We start from the raw sequence: 19,275 nt of genomic DNA, 5'->3' as shown, positions 1-19,275 counted from the left end.
ATTTATTTCATTTTTATTAACTTATTAGATTTTTTTCATGTACCAATATTTACCATTTACATTACAAAATAATTTTTTTTATATTTTGGTTTTATAAAATTGTATGTAGGCATATATTGTGAAGCCCCTTGAAGGACAAACCGGCTTTGCGTGTATGTGTGCATGCACATGTGAATCTGTGGAAAATAACTCAAGTGAGCTTTTTCTCAGAATTGAGTGTACCAATTTTAATCGGACTGGTTGCAATCGAAAGCTCACATCAATATTATGTAATAAAATTGCCATTAGATTTTTTATTATGATTTTAGTTTCTGACAAGGGAAGTTCTTCAAAAAAAAAAATCGGTTTTTTTATTTCCATGTAAATATCTTCAAAACTATAAAAGATAAAAAAAATTTTTTTCAACAAAAGTCAAACGGTTTTAAGAGTACTTCAAAGTTATAAACAAAAAAAATTTTATTTCCTTTTGTTTTTATTTGCTTTTGTTAACAAAAGCAAATAAAATTTTTTTTTGTTTATAACTTTAAAGTACTTTTAAAACCGTTCGACTTTTGTTTAAAAATTTTGTTTCTATCTTTTATAGTTTCGAAGATATTTACATGGAAAGGAAAAAACCGATTTTTTTCAAAGGGGCGTTTCACCCCCTCAAAGTGAAAATTATCAAAAGTGAAAAATAGTTTTTTATTAGGAACAAACTGCTCCATTTGCATACAATTTTTTAGAATTTTCTGAATTTTCGGGTTCGATAACTTCCCTTGTGAGATATTTTAACTGAAAGTGAATTTGACAGCTAAATTTTAGATAAAGCTTAGTAGCGGCGCGGCGTGACATTTGCGCAGTGAAGTCTCTCTCTCTCTCTCTCTCTCTCTCTCTCTCTCTCTCTCTCTCTCTCTCTCTCTTCCTTTTCTTCTACCTATCACTTAATTCTTGCAATCTGAAAGATTAAAAAAATTTAATTTTAAAGTTGTATTATTAAGGCGCGCGCACGCACAAATATACTCACATAGAAAAAAAAATATAGCCAATAACATATGTAATTGCGAGCTGCTATCTACATAAAATACTCAATAATACTCAATATTACAATAATATTTACTGTTAATGCAAGTACAATGTTGATACTGCAATAACATATATTATTTTATTGAGTACATCTGTAGTTCACAGTTCGCAACTGCATATTTTATTAGATATATTACTTTCTTTTGCAGTATATATGGTTTTACTTCCGTATTGATTGATTTTAAAACAGCTATAAAAAAAATCAATATATATACCCGTTTGGCGTCAATATTAACTACAAACCGAATAATAGATTGACTTTCTACACCTGACTCATTAATATTATGTATCTTGTACCTTTTTTATTTCTGTTCTCTGTTTATATCTTTTTAATGTTTTTTTCTTCTTTTACTCTCTGCTCCTTCCATTTCTTTCTTTCTTTTTTTGGCTCATAAACATCCCATAAAAAAATACCAAACACCCTGTATATGTTATAATCAACCAATGAATAGAATCTAATTCCCGCAATAATGTGTATTGGGCAGAGGAAAATCCTCACGTCGTTCGCCAAAAGGCGCGTTTCGGTAGACTAAGTTAGTAGGGTAAGATGGCCATAGTTTATTTAAATGCAAAAAACATACTTTTATTTTTATTATTTTTTAATTGCGTTCGGTATATTACTTCACTGAAGCTTTAAGTATGTAAAACTATCGACATTAAAGAGAAAATACTTAATAAAAATTTTTTATTATCAAAATATTGAAACATAAACATTGGCCATCTTTCACAACTTTTATGGAAGAGATGGCCATAGTATTATAAAATAATTGGCTATACAATTTTTATGTACTTAACATTTATAGAATAATAAAAAAACGTATAATTTTACATATTTAGCTTTATTGCCACATATTATCACATATTTAATTTTATTTTTAAACATGTTTCATATTAAATGTTCACACAAGTTTCTAATCAATTTAACTCATTGTTATCAGTAAAAAAAAACATATATGATATGTGAAATTAAAATATTAGGTGCATAACTTAATTCTCGTCTTTTTTAATAAAATATATACATAAACACCTACCCCCAAGCTTATACCCCGAAATTTCATGGGCTATTTTGCCCAAACTACGAGAGAAAGATAATCATAATATTTATTTAAAAAATAGAAAAGGAAATAAAAAATATAATTACACATTACAATTTACATACTTTTGTTACGTGGATAACGTTCATTGCGACAGCACAACTGTAATTTATTCGACATTGTGGCAATTTCTAATGAACACGTGAAAAACTTTGCAGGCAGTCAAAAGTAAAAACGTGATGTGATATCCATAATATCATTATTTTTAATAATATACGCACAGAAACTAGAGTAAATATTTTGATTATCTTTAAAAATAATTACGAGAACACATTATTTAGCAATTATTGAAGAAATTATAGCCATTGGCCATCTTTTCCGTATGGCCATTATACTTTAACTTACCCTATAGATGGTCCATAAATGTATGGGCAGGAATGATCGCGAACCAAGTAGTAAGTGTTAATCGTATAAGTAATTTTCTTTCGCTGATAAATGCAAATATTTTTGTCAATGATTTTCAGATCGGTCCAGTGTTTCTCCCGCCGCGTCTAAATGGCGAGAATTATTTGGATTTTTTTGAAAATCAATTACCTGTGCCTTTTGAAGATGTACCGCTTCATGTACGAGCACAGATGATTTTCCAACACTACGGAGCTCCTCCGCATTTTCGCCGAACAGTTCGCGATTTTTTAAACGCACGTTACCCCGATAGATGGATGGGTCGAGGTGGTCCGATCATCTGGCCACCACGATTGCCGGATCTAAGGCCAGTATTCATAGTCGGATCTTATATTTAAGATCATCTTAAGTACTGTCTTAAGATGCCATCAGCCAATCACAGAGCTGTATTAGCATCTTAAGATATTGCTTGAGACGATCTTGAAATAAGATTCGACTATGAATACCAGCCTAAATGTACTAAACTTTTTTCTATGGGGTTACATAAAAAGTTTAGTCGAATATGCGCGTAATGGTACAGAACAAAAAATGCGTCAAGCTATAATTGACGCTTTTAATACTATTACGCCAGAAATGGCGCATCGTGCAACGCGTGATATTGTTCGAATAGTCGGACTCTACGTACGAGAGAGAGGACATTACTTCGAACAATTTTTGCATTAAAATATGAGAGTGGATTAGGCCTATTGGGGAAACCACTATAAAAAAAACGCACTATGCTATCTACCGCAAGGTGGTGTGGAAATGATAGCGCTCAGTCATTTTCTTACTGAAAAGACGAATAAAAATTATAAAATTATTTTTTGCTGCGCGGTACTTGCATTGCACAATCCTCGTTGCTCATTCACGCGTACGTCATATAAAAATAATTATTTTTATTTGTTCATTTAATTTAAAAAACTCTTAGTATGTAATTTGTATGTATGTGTGTACACACAGGAAAATGTTAATTATTATTTGTTTTATGTAAGTGAGGTGTTTATTATTACCGACAGAATATTCTTTTCAACCATTAAAGATAAGGTAATTATTTAAAAAAATAAAAGTAGAATTGAGTAATTGATTTTTTTTAAAATTAATGTATGATTTATTATTTCGGATAGTAATCACGAATTGTAAGAAGAAATTTCAGAGAATTAAACCATATGAGTGGTGGAAATACTATCGTGATTTGATGAAAAACATAATAAAAATTTCCATAATTCCTCCTTGGTCCGCGTTTACCTACTACTTACAATAGTAATTTTTATTATAAAGAGTTTTCTCTGTGTATTATAAGTCGATCACGGGGATTAATTTTATTAAAAATATAAATTTTCTAGTTATTTAATTTTTAATTAAGAATATAAAGATAAAACAAAAATTTTATTTGGTTGTTATTTTGATTTTAATCGATAAAATTTTGTAATGTTTTTTGAAGAACTATAAATTCTTTTTTCGAGCACATGATAACAGTTTTTTCTTTTAATTTATAATGACAATTTACGACGTTTAAGACTATCATCAAAAAATATATCTTTTATTAAAAATAATCGTTATTTATTAAAAAAATTAATTTAGTAATCGCTTCTTTAAGCATCAGAACTGATATTTCTCTGAACATATGTATGTACACGTACACACATACTTTTTGTCGTTAGAAAATTTTATATTCATTAAAAAAAGTAAGGAACTATTATAACTCAAAGGGAGAATCCAGCGTTACGCGTCGCTCGTGCGTAGCCATTGCTGCTTGTTGTAACAACTCCCCCCGCGCGCCTAGCAATCTCTAAGCTCAAGCGCTGGCGGGGGCGGCCGGGCGCTCGGTGCGCTTGCATTTGCTGGTAGGCCGGGCTAATACAGGAAATTTTGCAAGTCCATAACTCGTAAACTATTGCGAAAATAGAAAAACGCTAAAGGACTTTTCTGTTCAGTTTAATGCGCTCTACCTGCTCATAAATACCCCATAAAAAAAAATACCAAACACCCTGTATATTGTTGATAATAATTTTTGTATTATTTCTAAATAGTATTATTTCTAAATAGTTTATGAAAAATAGTTATATAATCTTTAAAATATTTTTTAAAAATTAATTTGTAAAATATTTAGAAATATCCCACAAAACATAAAAATATACTCAGTACATACATTGTACATACATTTATGTATATTACATATTCCAGGTATATACTTTCTTCATGTAATTTATATACAATGGATGTGAAATGTATGTGCAAATGAAACCGGGTTAATGTACATAAAAGATCCATAGTATATACATATGTATATAATATGTATATTGTATGTATGTACATTCTGTATATACATTATTATATGTAATATGTATATATTATATATATATACATAAAAATATACTCAGTACATACATTGTACATACATTTATGTATATTACATATTCCAGGTATATACTTTCTTCATGTAATTTATATACATTGGATGTGAAATGTATGTGCAAATGAAACCGGGTTAATGTACATAAAAGATCCATAGTATATACATATGTATATAATATGTATGTATATTCTGTATATACATTATTATATGTAATATGTATATATTATATATATACATAAAAATATACTTAGTACATACATTGTACATACATTTATGTACATTACATATTCCAGGTATATACTTTTTTCGTGTAATATATATACACTGGATGTGAAATGTATGTGAAAATGAAACCAGGTTAATGTACATTGGAGATTCATAATATATACATATGTATATGATATGTATATTGTATGTATGTATATTCTGTATATACATTATTATATGTAATATGTATATATACATTTGTACACACATTAGATAGTATGTATATTGTAGATATGTTTTAAGTATATACTTGATGCAATTGTATATACATACAAAAAACGTGAAATGTATATGCAAATAAAACCGAGTGTATACCTAAATATATATTTATGTATATTCCATGTATATGCATTTATATATATTCTGTATATACTTTTTTATGTAGATACATAGCATGTAGATACATAAAATATGAAATGTATATATGTAATGCTATAATAATGTACATAGAAGATTTAGGAGTATATATATATGTATGTACAATATCTACAATATGTACATGATTAGTAGTTTATGTATTAATATACTTTATATATACATTCTTTATATAACACGTACAATACCAGAAATAGCAATGTCTTAACACATGAATTTATATCAATAAATTGTGAATCACCTGTCGGTCTGCATCGGATCTTAGTGATGGATATAATTCTTTTATTAAATTTAATTTTCTTAGCTGTATTTTAAACTGCGCCGACAGGATTCGTCAGACTTATGACACAGTAACTAAGCTAAATTTCGATGCTCAATCGAAAGAAAATCGCTAAGAAAATTTAATAAAAGAATTATATCCATCACTAAGATCCAATGCAAACAGCGATTCACAACTCATTGATATGTTTAACATATTACAATCAGTTAAAAATAATGTACTAACAAGAATTTATGTACATACATATGTTTCAATATGTGTATAAATTTATGTGTTAAAATATTTCTATTCCCGTGTTCGTTAAATAAGCTGCATTCTGATATTTACTATACTGAAAATCTATAGTTTACATACATCATACACACACACACACACACACACACACACACACACAATAGACTTTTAGTAATGAGACAATAAATGTCAGAATGCCGTCTATGTAGAAAAGGATAGGAATGTTTTAACACATGAATAATTATCATAAATTGGAGTACATACATATGCACATAAATTTATGTATTAAGTCATTACTGTTCCTGGTATGTACATACGTGCTATATAAAAATGTATATACAGAGTATATATACATAAATTATATACATAATCATGTATGTGTGTATATATACACACACACACACACACACACACACACATATACATACACTATTTGAATCTCTTCTATGTATATTATTTCAATTATATATACATATACATGTATATGATGTGTTTCGATGCATAAATTCATTCATATAGACACTTAAATTTCGATGCGTAGTGTAATACATGTAAGTTTGTTTATATTATATGAATGTGCAATGTACATGTGTGAACAGAATCTTATTTTATAATGATTTTATATTGCAGATATAAAAATATACAATAGTTTTATTTACTTAAAAAGTCATATAATTTTACATGTATAAACAACCGAGTATATTTATACTAGGCAATGTTTTTTTCAAATAAATTAGACGTATTAATTAATACACATGTAATATAACATAAATTTTTAAATTTACTTTATAAAATAAAAAAAATTGTAACACTAATTGCACTCTTCCTTCCTTCTAAAAACTAAAATATTTCGAATCTTTATTTGAGATTGTTTCATTATTATTTAGTTGTCTTCAATTGTTTCAACTCTTTGAGGAGCTATATTTTTGTCCCTGTTATTATTAAAGCGATCTTTACTTCTCACAAGCCACGCTTTTACAAAGCATATGATTTCTGAGTCTGTACATTCTTGCATGTTTTTATTAAGACGTACAGCAGCTGTAAAATTTTAAAAATTTGTATATCTTTAATTAATTAAATATTTTCACATGATATTATAAAAAAATTTACATACAAAATATATGTACACACACACACACACACACACACACACACACACACACACACACACACAATAATACAAAATAAAAAAATATTGATACATATGTATATACAACAAATAAATAATAAAATATATTTAAAAATATACATATTTAAATAAGAAATAAACATTAAAAAAAACTTTACAACTTTTATAAAGATACATATGATATTTTTTAACAGTACTGTAAATATACTTTCTTTTGTTTTCTTTCTTAATTAAATATATTTTTATTAAAAAAATACTTTATTATTTATTTTGTTGAAATTAGAAAAGACAAAAACTTCAAAACTTAATTTAATAAATAAGAATATATAATTATAAAAATAATAACTTACACAAAATCACAGACGCCACAGCTAAATTTTTAAAAACTTTTTTTTTCTTTGCTCCTTCCCAGGAGTAAGATATACCCACTTCGTTAGTAAAAATGCAATACATAATTCTCCGAACAATTTCTTTAAGAGTACATCCTCCAATGCGACTTAAATTTTGAGACTAAAATAAAAAGATTATATTTATTTATATTTTAAATATAACAGTGTAATAATTAATATTATTAAATATAATAGTGTAAAATTTTTACAGATTCTTTTAAATATAAAGAATTAAGTATAATATATATGATATAAATAAAATATATAAAAAATTATTTATGTTATTAAATATATTACAAAATTGTAAAATTACATATGATAATATAAGATAATTACACACATACACACACACACACACACACACAAAATTTAAGTATTTGTTTTACTAATTACAGTATAAATAATGTCAATTAAAAAAATATATATATAATTTTTTATACTTTATTTAATAGAAAAAATATTTTAATTTCTCTTACCAAAATTGCTTTATTCTCTTCAGATTGTATTAACCAGTCCTCTAATTTAACCAAAGAATTATCATTTACGGGAAATGATTGCATAATTTCGGGAATTTCCTTACATACAGGTTTTTGTACTTCAGCATCTGCTTTCTTTTTCAGTAGGACATTTACACCTTCAGAAATATCATCAATTTTTAAACTCAGAATGTGTAATTCTCTGAAAATCCGTTTTTTAAATTCTAAAATGTAAATAATTATAAATTATTTTGTAGTAATTTTTTTTTATATTAGTTACATATATATTTCTTTCAATAATTTTAAGATTTACTTTATTATATGTATACGCATATCTAGAGCAATAAATTATGAAATATACGAACCATCTTTTTCACCAGAATTTAATTCCAAAGCCGAGTTAGATTTACGACTTGAGTCAAGAATATTAGCAATAGGAGTAATATTATCAGAAATAGTAGTAATTCTGGCTTTATTATTCTTATGAGTGTTATTTTCTATTTGAGTTTTCATTCCTAGAAAAAAATGTAAATTAAATATATCTTCACGTATAATTATATTTTTTTATATATTAATAGCTGTTACAAATTTTAAGTTAGTATTAGTTTAAAGCAATATAAAATAAAATGCAATTAAAATCTTAAATTTTTCTTATTTGTTTCTTATGTTTTTTTATATTTCTGCATTTTCTAATATTAATTATCTTTATTATAAATATTTTTCATTAAAAATATTCTTAATAAATTTTTTATTAATAAATATGATATCTTATGTAAACATCATATTTTTTATTTACTATTGATTGAGTCGATTTGTTTGTCAAGATTTAAAACATCAGGATCAGGATACACTTCATCATCTGCAGATGATATATCTCTTTCAGAGAATGATTCACTTTCAGATATGTAATTGCGCTTTTTATTTTTCATATTACGTCTCTTTTTCTGTGTTAACTCTTCACTATTAGAAGCCAGATTATTTGTACTTTTTGCCTTATTTGCTTTTTGATGCGCTTTTTTATAAGTATCTACAAAATAATAATTATTTAAATCAATATCAATTAAAATTAAAATAAAAATTAAATATATAAATGTATAAGTCATTTAAAATTTGATCTAAAAAGTAAAAAATAAATACAGAGTTGTTTTTAATTAAAAATAAATAATCTTAATAAACAATATGTACGATTATTACTTATGTAATATAGTTGCTATATATATATGTATATATATACAAAAGATTTATAAAATATAAAATATATATTTGCTAAACAAATACACAATATATATATACACACATATATATATATGTATATATATTTCGTATGTGTGTATATGTGTGTATATGTATATATATTTAATATTATTTCATATTACAAATCAATACTGTAATATAATATTGTGTGTGTGTGTGTGTGTGTGTGTGTGTGTGTGTGTGTGTGTGTATACTTTACCATAAGTGCCCAAACAACTAGCTTTATAAAGCATCCAGTCTGTCGTAGGAAGATGCTTCTTTTTTATAAAATCTATTATAACATGTTGTATAGTGCCTTTTGGTGGCCAATAACATTGTGAATTTTTGTCGATGTACCACGTATTCGGAACAGCTTCTACTGCATCTTCATCGTCAAATTTTATAACAAGCCAGGTCATCTTGTCATTAAGCCGTGTTGAATATTTTATAATAAAAAAACCATAAATTACAAAAGATAAAATAACAAGTAACAAGTTTATAAAATACTAAAACTAATTTCATACTTTGAATTATTTATAATAAGAATAAATAAGATTTTATGTAAAAAATGTAAAAGTATAAATAATAATAATAAACATTTATATATTGTATAAATTATAATTTATATATTATATATTATATAAAAATAATATAAATTTTAACAATTAAAATTATACATTTCTGAAATTCAATTAACAGTAATTTACATATGCAATAATGGAAATGAAATAAGCTTGTTTTTATAAGGTAATACTACTAATTTTCTCTTAATAAAGTCAATATTCCATACTTGAAGTGAGTTATTATCTTTTTTTATATATTGAATATCAAATAAAGATGATGAACACAATTTTTGAATAAAAATTATCTTCCTTATTATATGTGTATCCTAATAAACGTACAACGTTTTCATAAAAAGCAAAATTTTTAATTTCAATTATTACATTATTTTTTAATTCTACAAATTTATCAGCATTTTTTGAAATGTCTAAGTAATAATTATTTGTCTGTAGTCTTTTATATTGTGGAGATGTACAATTATTTGTCAAAGGACCATCAAAATGTTCTATCGATAGTTTGAAATTAAAAGAATCATTGTTTGTAATATTATTAAAGTTATGTTGAGTAATATTACTTTCCTCAAGCACGCGGTGTATAACTTGCTGTAAAGGCAGAGCTGATTTGCGAATTTTCTTCTTTAATTGTTGCATATAATTTTCGAACGGAAAAGCGCTAAAATTGTCAAGTGAACCATATAATTTTACGCAATCACTTAAATGCAAAAAGTTATGTATGTTGTGTGATACAAAGTCTGGACCATAAATTTTAATACACTGACAAACAAAATGCTTCATTAAATTGTGAGCATATGTTACATAATTTTCATTTCTCGAATAATGTTGACTTATCATTATAGAGCTTGCAAGACTTAATGTAATAAAATTATTATAAATTTTAGATGATAAAACTTCTTTTAAAACTACAGGACCAGCATAGAGCAAAAAAAATCTAAATTCTGTAGCTTTATATCTCTTACACTCAATTATAGAACGTGTTTTTCTAGAAAACTCATAAGGAACATGTCGTTTTAATTTTAGAAGATTTTCTGAAATTTTATTTACATCACGAGCTCGTAATTTATGAGGTGGTTTACCATAAATCCATCCATACCGTTTGTGGCAAAGAAGTCTTTTCATGCCACCTAATAACAGATTATGCATATAATCTATTGGTACACCGTCTATTATGTTAAAGTTTGGTATATCTAATAGTATAGTTTTGCCAATATGATATTCTGGTTGAGCAATGGTTCTAAATAAAATATCAGTTCTTTTGTAAAAACGTTCTGTCTCTGTAAAGCATAGTACATGATTAAACATTTCACCTTCTTCTTCACATTTTGTGCATGAAAAATGACCTGTATGATTTTTAATAGATAAAGCATAAGCTTTTGCCGGAGAATCACAAATTAACATTAAAATTCGGAATTTGTATCGAAAAGAATTTATTAATATTCCATTAATTGATAGATAAGTACATTCATTTACAAAATCTTTAAAAAAATCATTAGCAGATTTTGGTTTTTCCGAACCATGATATAAAGCAACTAAAAATACGTGGTTTATAAGAACTTTTATTGATTTTACTGAGCATAAAATTGGCCAAAACGAACTATTAGAGCTTTTGCTTAACGGTAAACCATCAATATTGACAGCTAATAAAAACTCTTCATTTTGTTCTATGCTGATTTTATGATTTATACAAAATAAATTTAATGTTTTCTCTATACCAAAATAAAAATATGTCCCGGAACCTAAAGGTGTTACAATTATTTTACTAGGTGTTTTTACAACAGTTCTTGGATCTTTTGGAATATTGTTACATCCCGGTATTTCTCGTATTATAGAAAGTAAATTTCCTAACGCTGTTAAAGTTATATTATCTTTTATAGCCCATGCAGCTAATTTTGAAGTTAACGATATATCATTTTTATTATTATTATGTTCAATATTATTCGATAATTCTTCAACATCATTGTATGGAACATTGACGTTTATATCATTATTACAACATGAATTTGTAGGCAATATTAAACTATCTACTAACTCATTATTGTATGGAATATTGACATTTACATCATTACAGCTTGAGTTTGTAGGCAATATTAAATTATTAGTAGCAATATTATCAATTACAATTTCTCTAACGCTATCATTGATATGAGAATTAAAAGATGATACAGAATTATTATTAATAAGTTCTGCAGATCGATGTAGCTTATTTTTAAGATTTCTGTGGAATTTTATTTTATTTTTAATTCTTAACTTATCCATAGCCAAAACAGAGGTTAAACTAATACTGAATAGGATAAAAAAGAGTGTTTAAAAATTATAAATATGTGTATTTTATGTATAATGGATTGTACTTACTTCAAGACAATTTTGTCTAATACTCGAATCAACGAATATGCAAATTATGCAATATGTAGCAGTATACCAGTTATCTTCAATATACCAGCTCACACAACAAAAACTTTAGGCGCAAAGAATCGAATATCAATATCACAGTAACAATACTTTTTGAAATAATTGCTCGCTGCTGAAAATGTGAGGATAACATGCATGAGCCTGATCGCCTGATCGCGTACACGTGCTGCGCAGAACGTTTTACGCAACCACGTGGTCGCGATTCGCGATATGCAAGAAAGACTTTCGTGGTTTGTTCGTGTCGCCATAGGCATGTTCTTTTTAGCTATACTGCTGCACTGGTGCAATAAGTTAAAATAAGAAAAAATATATTTGTCTCACTTTAACTTGTCGCACCAGGGGCTCGATTCTTGAATTTATTCGCAAGAGAAACGTATACGCAAGTACTCGCTCTAACAGAAAGCTGTAAGTTTATTGGTTAATAGCCATACGATAGCCAATAAATTTCCAACTTTTCTGTAAGATCAGAATTTGCGAATACGTTTCTCTTGCGAATGAATTCAAGAATAGAGCCTCTGGCCACATGCTCCGACATACGCACGCACACATGCACGCACACACGCACGCACACGCGCGCGCGCGCACACACACTATATGTATATATATATATATATATATATATATAATGTATGCAAATTTAATAATATTATTTTATAGAACAGATATTTTATAATCATCTTATTTCTAAACTATATTAAGACGGTAATGCAGCAAGTTATATACAAATTATTTATATTTGCAATTGTATATATATAAAAAATATATATTTTTTAGACACGCATATCTTAAAGATGTTCCAAAGATGTTCATCATCCCAAAGATGTCTTAGATAAGATGTATATATATTATTTAGGACGATAATTGTTCCAACTTCTTGGTAAACTTACCTATCAGGTAAATATATGATTGTCTTTATTTATTTAAGAAAAGAAATAAAAATAGACACACGCTTACTTGATAGGTAAGTTTACCAAGAAATTGGAACAACCGGCCCTTAACATTTTATGCTGTATATACATTCTAAACTCATCAGGTAAATATATGATTGTCTTTATTTATTTAAGAAAAGAAATAAAAATAGACACACGCTTACTTGATAGGTAAGTTTACCAAGAAATTGGAACAACCGGCCCTTAACATTTTATGCTGTATATACATTCTAAACTCATTAATGAATATACACATCATATTTCATAATGTATATTCAAATTATGTATATAAGATGTATATACATTTATCATTGTGCGCTGTATATACATATCAAATACATTAAATGGATATACACTTTATATACCATAATGTATATTCGAATCATGTATGTGAGATGTATATACATTTATCATTGTACGCTGTACATACATATCAAATACATTAATGGATATGCACTTTATATACCATAATGTATATTCAAATCATGTATGTGAGATGTATATACATTTAACATTGTGCACGGTACATACATATCAAATACATTAATGGATATACACTTTATATACTATAATGTATATTCGAATCATGTATGTGAGATGTATATACATTTAACATTGTGCACGGTACATACATATCGAATACATTAATGGATATACACTTTATATACTATAATGTATATTCGAATCATGTATGTGAGATGTATATACATTTAACATTGTGCACTGTATATACATATCAAATACATTAATGGATATACACTTTATATATTATAATGTATATTCGAATCATGTATGTGAGATGTATATACATTTAACATTGTGGGCTGTATATACATATCAAATACATTAATGGATATACACTTTATATACCATAATGTATATTCGAATCATGTATGTGAGATGTATATACATTTAACATTGTGGGCTGTATATACATATCAAATACATTAATGGATATACACTTTATATACCATAATGTATATTCGAATCATGTATGTGAGATGTATATACATTTAACATACAAGATATTTTTTTCACATTATGGAAAAAAAATGCATATACATAGAATATCCGATGTTATATGGGATTTATGATAAATATTTGTGTTATTTGGGTTGTGTTCTCTCTCTGCAAAATTACTTAATTCTTGTACAATGAATTCATCAACAAATGCCTGCGAAAAGCATTCTTACATCCTAGTAGAATGATAAATGATGTTACAATAGATGAATAAATGTTACTCTTGGATGCCTGCAAAAAGCATTCTAGTGCATGTAGAATGCTTTTTAGCAGGCATTTGTTGATGAATTTATTGTGCAAGAATTAAAATAATTTTGTAGAACATAATTGTATCGAAAAATAGATAGCGTAAGATTTGTATGACTTAATATTTGTATAAACTACTAGAAGAATCAAACATGTTTTCGAGTAGAATATTCTTCGATAATAACTTTTCCATAATAATAATGTTGATTAAATTTGTATATTCCTTTTATTGACTTTCGTTTCTTGTTTAACAATACAACAAGAAAGAGCCTATAAATACATATTATATTAAATAATTATTTATATATTCAGTAATTTTTTATATTGATTAGTTGAATACGAAAAGTAATAATTTATGAATTTGCATTAAGATAAATATTTTATTTCAAGTAATTTGTTAAATTTTATGTATGCGTCACAACCACACATTACAATAAAAAATATTAAGAGAATTTTAATGTTTCTCTTATTTCTTGCTTTTTATTTATTAATAATGTTATTTTACATTTACTTTATTTTACATTTAAGTATTATTGAACAAAGAAAAAGGATTACCTTGAATTTATTGATAAATTTGAACAATCGTAGGTAAGTTATACAGGGTGTCTGTAATTTTTCGGCACAACGCTTGCATAGAGGTAGGACGGACCAAACCGAGTAGAGAAATCTTCTACCATTTTTCAATTGTGCCATAGTTAATGAGTTATTAATTAAGAAAAAATAGCCATTTTGCTTGGCCTACTGCCAAATGCCGGCAAGCTCGCGGCAGCGTGCAGCAGCGCGCGGCGAGACAGGACCGCCCAGCGAGACGCCGCAGCGCGCGGCGCGTCCACCCGGCGGTTCTAGGCACGCAGAGAATTGTTTACAAGCAGCAATAGCCACGCCAACGCACGAAGCGCGTTGCCGGCATTCGGCGGTAGGCCGGTCAAAATGGCTATTTCTTTCTTAATTATTAACTCGTTAACTATGGCACAATTGGAAAATGGTAAAAGACTTTTCTACTCGGTTTGGTCTGTTTTACCTATATGCAAGCATTGTGCCGAAAAATTACAGTATACACACATATATACACAATATTTAACTTATAATAAAATAGTTTTATATATTATATATGTATAATTTTTAAATATAATAATATAAGTACATTGCACAAATACCTTTTCTTATTTTTTTATCTGCATTATCATTATTATCTTTTATGTTTTCAAAAACATATCCAAGTGCTTCTTCCGTTTCATTTTTTATGCGACGGTTGAACTGACGGTCACTTAAATCCGAAATATCTTTTATAACGTTTCGACATCATACAAGTTATCCTGTAATATATTCAATTAAGTAATTACATGTTTGCCCAATATTTAATGGAGATACATATTAAGAAAGCGAGATTTCGTGTTAGAAACAAGTTATGACATAACCTTATATAAAATAAATAAAATAATAAATTTAATATTTATTAAAAACCAACAATAACTTTTTAAATACAAATTTAAATATTTATATAATCAAACATTTATCAAATTAGTCTTACATTTTCTTATTATTTTTATTTAAAAATGTATCGTATATATGTATATTTTTTACAAATATTATAAACAAAATATCTATGTATAACAATTTGGTTCAATTATTTAAAACAGCATATTTTTAAAGGAACAAAGTTTTGATAATTGTTTAAATGCATAACTACATTTTTATTATTTTAATATACTATTTTCAATAAAATTAACAAAATCGTTGTTCAACAAAATATGACTTTGTTTTTAAAACAAGATTGCAATTGCCTTAATGTTTAAGTATAGTGATAAGTATACGGGAGTCCCAGAGCATACTGGTCACTGTTCATAAAAAGGTAGATGGGATCGAGATGAACATAAAAGTTCAATATTGTTGTGGGTTCGGTCTGCTAATAATCGAGATATAAATTTTTTAAATTATGCGAATGAGAGCGCGCCTTGCGCGCCGAAGGAAGGGCTCGAGCCGCTCGAGCCATAGCACGGCCTACTGTCTCAAGCATTGGCTGCCGGCGGCGGCGGGGGAAAGAAGGAGAAGCGTGGCGTCGTCGCCGTTCCCACGTCTCGCCGCACCGCGCCTAAGCTCGCGTCGATGGCTACTACGCATACTCGCGATTACATGACGAGATTATGAATTATTAATAAAAATAGGACAAATTTAAATCGTAACAAACTTTTGTAAATAAGAAAGTCGAAAGAGAGAAAGCGATGGAAACGTATGGAACCTGCAAATAATATAACATTTGCCGCATCAAATTCTCTCATCGTTTTTTATGGAATATTGAATTAACGAAGATTTGTCACGATTGATTCTTTATACATTCTCCTTTCGTAACCATCTTATTAGAAGATTACGAAATGCACAAAATACTATCCCTAATATGCACTCTTTGTAAAATAACACGATAGAAAAGTATTCACGTTTGATCTAACGACTTCAGGATAAATTATTCGATGCAACTTCTACGGTAATTATAGGTAATTAGAGATCAATGTTATGTCAAGTATCGTTAGTATGGTTAACTAGAAATGATTTTCTCTTGTATATGATAGAGAACTTCGAATTTCTTCTATCGTTAATACATTATACGTCACTGAAAATCTGTCGTAATTAATAATGCAATTAGAAGTAGAAGAAACTGTAAATTTTCTATGGTTATAAAAGAAAATCCTTCGTTGTGTTAACAATACATGATATTGAACATTAATTTTTAAGCATAATTATCGTAGCATCGCGCCTAAGCTATCGTGAAATCGTTACATCAAGAGGGAATATTTTTCTGTGTTATAACAAAAAGTGTAACATACTATGGATAAGTATTTCGCGCATTTTAGTATGACACCTCTCTCTCCTTCTCTCTTTTACTCTCTCTCTCTCTCTCTCTCTCTCTCTCTCTCTCTCTCTCTCTCTCTCTCTCTCTCTCTCTCTCTCTCTCTCTCTCTCTCTCTCTCTCTTTCTCTCTTTCTCTCTCTTCCTCTTTTCCTCTCAAGCACTACGTAGTACACAAATACAATAAATATTACCACGTTTAAAAACATCTTTAGTTTGTATTATTTTACTTTTATTATGTGTAATTTGAATAAAATTTTAACAATTATCATTTCTTTATATTTTTAGTGTTAAACACGATCGAAGAAAAAAATTATCAAAAATTATCACTAAAACTGCGATGAATAATCAGCACGATACTTTCTCTTTGAGTGTCGTATCGTGTTTAATGTTAAAAGTGTTAAAAAATAGTAATCTTAATTGTTAAAAAAATTTTATATGACATTTAATGAAACTCTAATAATATTGATTGGAACTGTTGTTAAAAATGAGGTTTATCGTGTTTCTGTAAATACTTTAGAGGGAAAAATTAAATAACTAGAAAATTTATATTTTTAATAAAATTAATCCCCGTGATCGACTTATAATACACAGAGAAAACTCTTTATAATAAAAATTACTATTGTAAGTAGTAGGTAAACGCGGACCAAGGAGGAATTATGGAAATTTTTATTATGTTTTTCATCAAATCACGATAGTATTTCCACCACTCATATGGTTTAATTCTCTGAAATTTCTTCTTACAATTCGTGATTACTATCCGAAATAATAAATCATACATTAATTTTAAAAAAAATCAATTACTCAATTCTACTTTTATTTTTTTAAATAATTACCTTATCTTTAATGGTTGAAAAGAATATTCTGTCGGTAATAATAAACACCTCACTTACATAAAACAAATAATAATTAACATTTTCCTGTGTGTACACACATACATACAAATTACATACTAAGAGTTTTTTAAATTAAATGAACAAATAAAAATAATTATTTTTATATGACGTACGCGTGAATGAGCAACGAGGATTGTGCAATGCAAGTACCGCGCAGCAAAAAATAATTTTATAATTTTTATTCGTCTTTTCAGTAAGAAAATGACTGAGCGCTATCATTTCCACACCACCTTGCGGTAGATAGCATAGTGCGTTTTTTTTATAGTGGTTTCCCCAATAGGCCTAATCCACTCTCATATTTTAATGCAAAAATTGTTCGAAGTAATGTCCTCTCTCTCGTACGTAGAGTCCGACTATTCGAACAATATCACGCGTTGCACGATGCGCCATTTCTGGCGTAATAGTATTAAAAGCGTCAATTATAGCTTGACGCATTTTTTGTTCTGTACCATTACGCGCATATTCGACTAAACTTTTTATGTAACCCCATAGAAAAAAGTTTAGTACATTTAGGCTGGTATTCATAGTCGAATCTTATTTCAAGATCGTCTCAAGCAATATCTTAAGATGCTAATACAGCTCTGTGATTGGCTGATGGCATCTTAAGACAGTACTTAAGATGATCTTAAATATAAGATCCGACTATGAATACTGGCCTTAGATCCGGCAATCGTGGTGGCCAGATGATCGGACCACCTCGACCCATCCATCTATCGGGGTAACGTGCGTTTAAAAAATCGCGAACTGTTCGGCGAAAATGCGGAGGAGCTCCGTAGTGTTGGAAAATCATCTGTGCTCGTACATGAAGCGGTACATCTTCAAAAGGCACAGGTAATTGATTTTCAAAAAAATCCAAATAATTCTCGCCATTTAGACGCGGCGGGAGAAACACTGGACCGATCTGAAAATCATTGACAAAAATATTTGCATTTATCAGCGAAAGAAAATTACTTATACGATTAACACTTACTACTTGGTTCGCGATCATTCCTGCCCATACATTTATGGACCATCTATAGGGTAAGTTAAAGTATAATGGCCATACGGAAAAGATGGCCAATGGCTATAATTTCTTCA

At 27.9% G+C, this 19,275-nt stretch overlaps 1 protein-coding gene across 2 annotated transcripts; it reads right to left on the bottom strand.

The window, feature by feature from the left end:
• Positions 1–6,682: 6,682 nt before the first annotated feature.
• LOC114254085 lies at positions 6,683–12,454 on the bottom strand. 2 transcript variants are annotated; one of them, XM_036295181.1, is made up of 7 exons: positions 12,207–12,454; positions 9,497–9,695; positions 8,840–9,070; positions 8,409–8,558; positions 8,044–8,267; positions 7,529–7,688; positions 6,683–7,087 (listed from the first exon to the last, which is right to left on the bottom strand). In XM_036295181.1, exons 2-7 carry the CDS (start codon positions 9,693–9,695, stop codon positions 6,933–6,935), a joined length of 1,119 nt encoding a protein of 372 aa, XP_036151074.1. In that variant the 5' UTR covers positions 12,207–12,454; the 3' UTR covers positions 6,683–6,932. The 2 variants fall into 2 exon arrangements, with proteins under 2 accessions (XP_036151074.1, XP_036151075.1); XM_036295182.1 differs by lacking the exon at positions 12,207–12,454 and having other exon boundaries at positions 9,497–9,795.
• Positions 12,455–19,275: the final 6,821 nt, after the last annotated feature.

Source organism: Monomorium pharaonis, unplaced genomic scaffold (assembly GCF_013373865.1).
Source record: "Monomorium pharaonis isolate MP-MQ-018 unplaced genomic scaffold, ASM1337386v2 scaffold_67, whole genome shotgun sequence".
In the NCBI taxonomy this organism is placed as follows: Eukaryota; Metazoa; Arthropoda; class Insecta; order Hymenoptera; family Formicidae; genus Monomorium; species Monomorium pharaonis.
This window is presented reverse-complemented; position numbering and strand designations above follow the sequence as displayed.

What these genes read in the sequence shown, in the direction of transcription:
- LOC114254085 (XM_036295181.1), bottom strand. Translation starts at nt 9,695, where the DNA reads ATGACCTGGCTTGTTATAAAATTTGACGATGAAGATGCAGTAGAAGCT. An exon ending in TAGTTGTTTGGGCACTTATG is followed by an intron (nt 9,071 to 9,496) that starts GTAAAGTATACA and finishes ATTATTTTGTAG; the next exon opens with ATACTTATAAAAAAGCGCAT. An exon ending in AAATTCTGGTGAAAAAGATG is followed by an intron (nt 8,268 to 8,408) that starts GTTCGTATATTT and finishes TTTACATTTTAG; the next exon opens with AATTTAAAAAACGGATTTTC.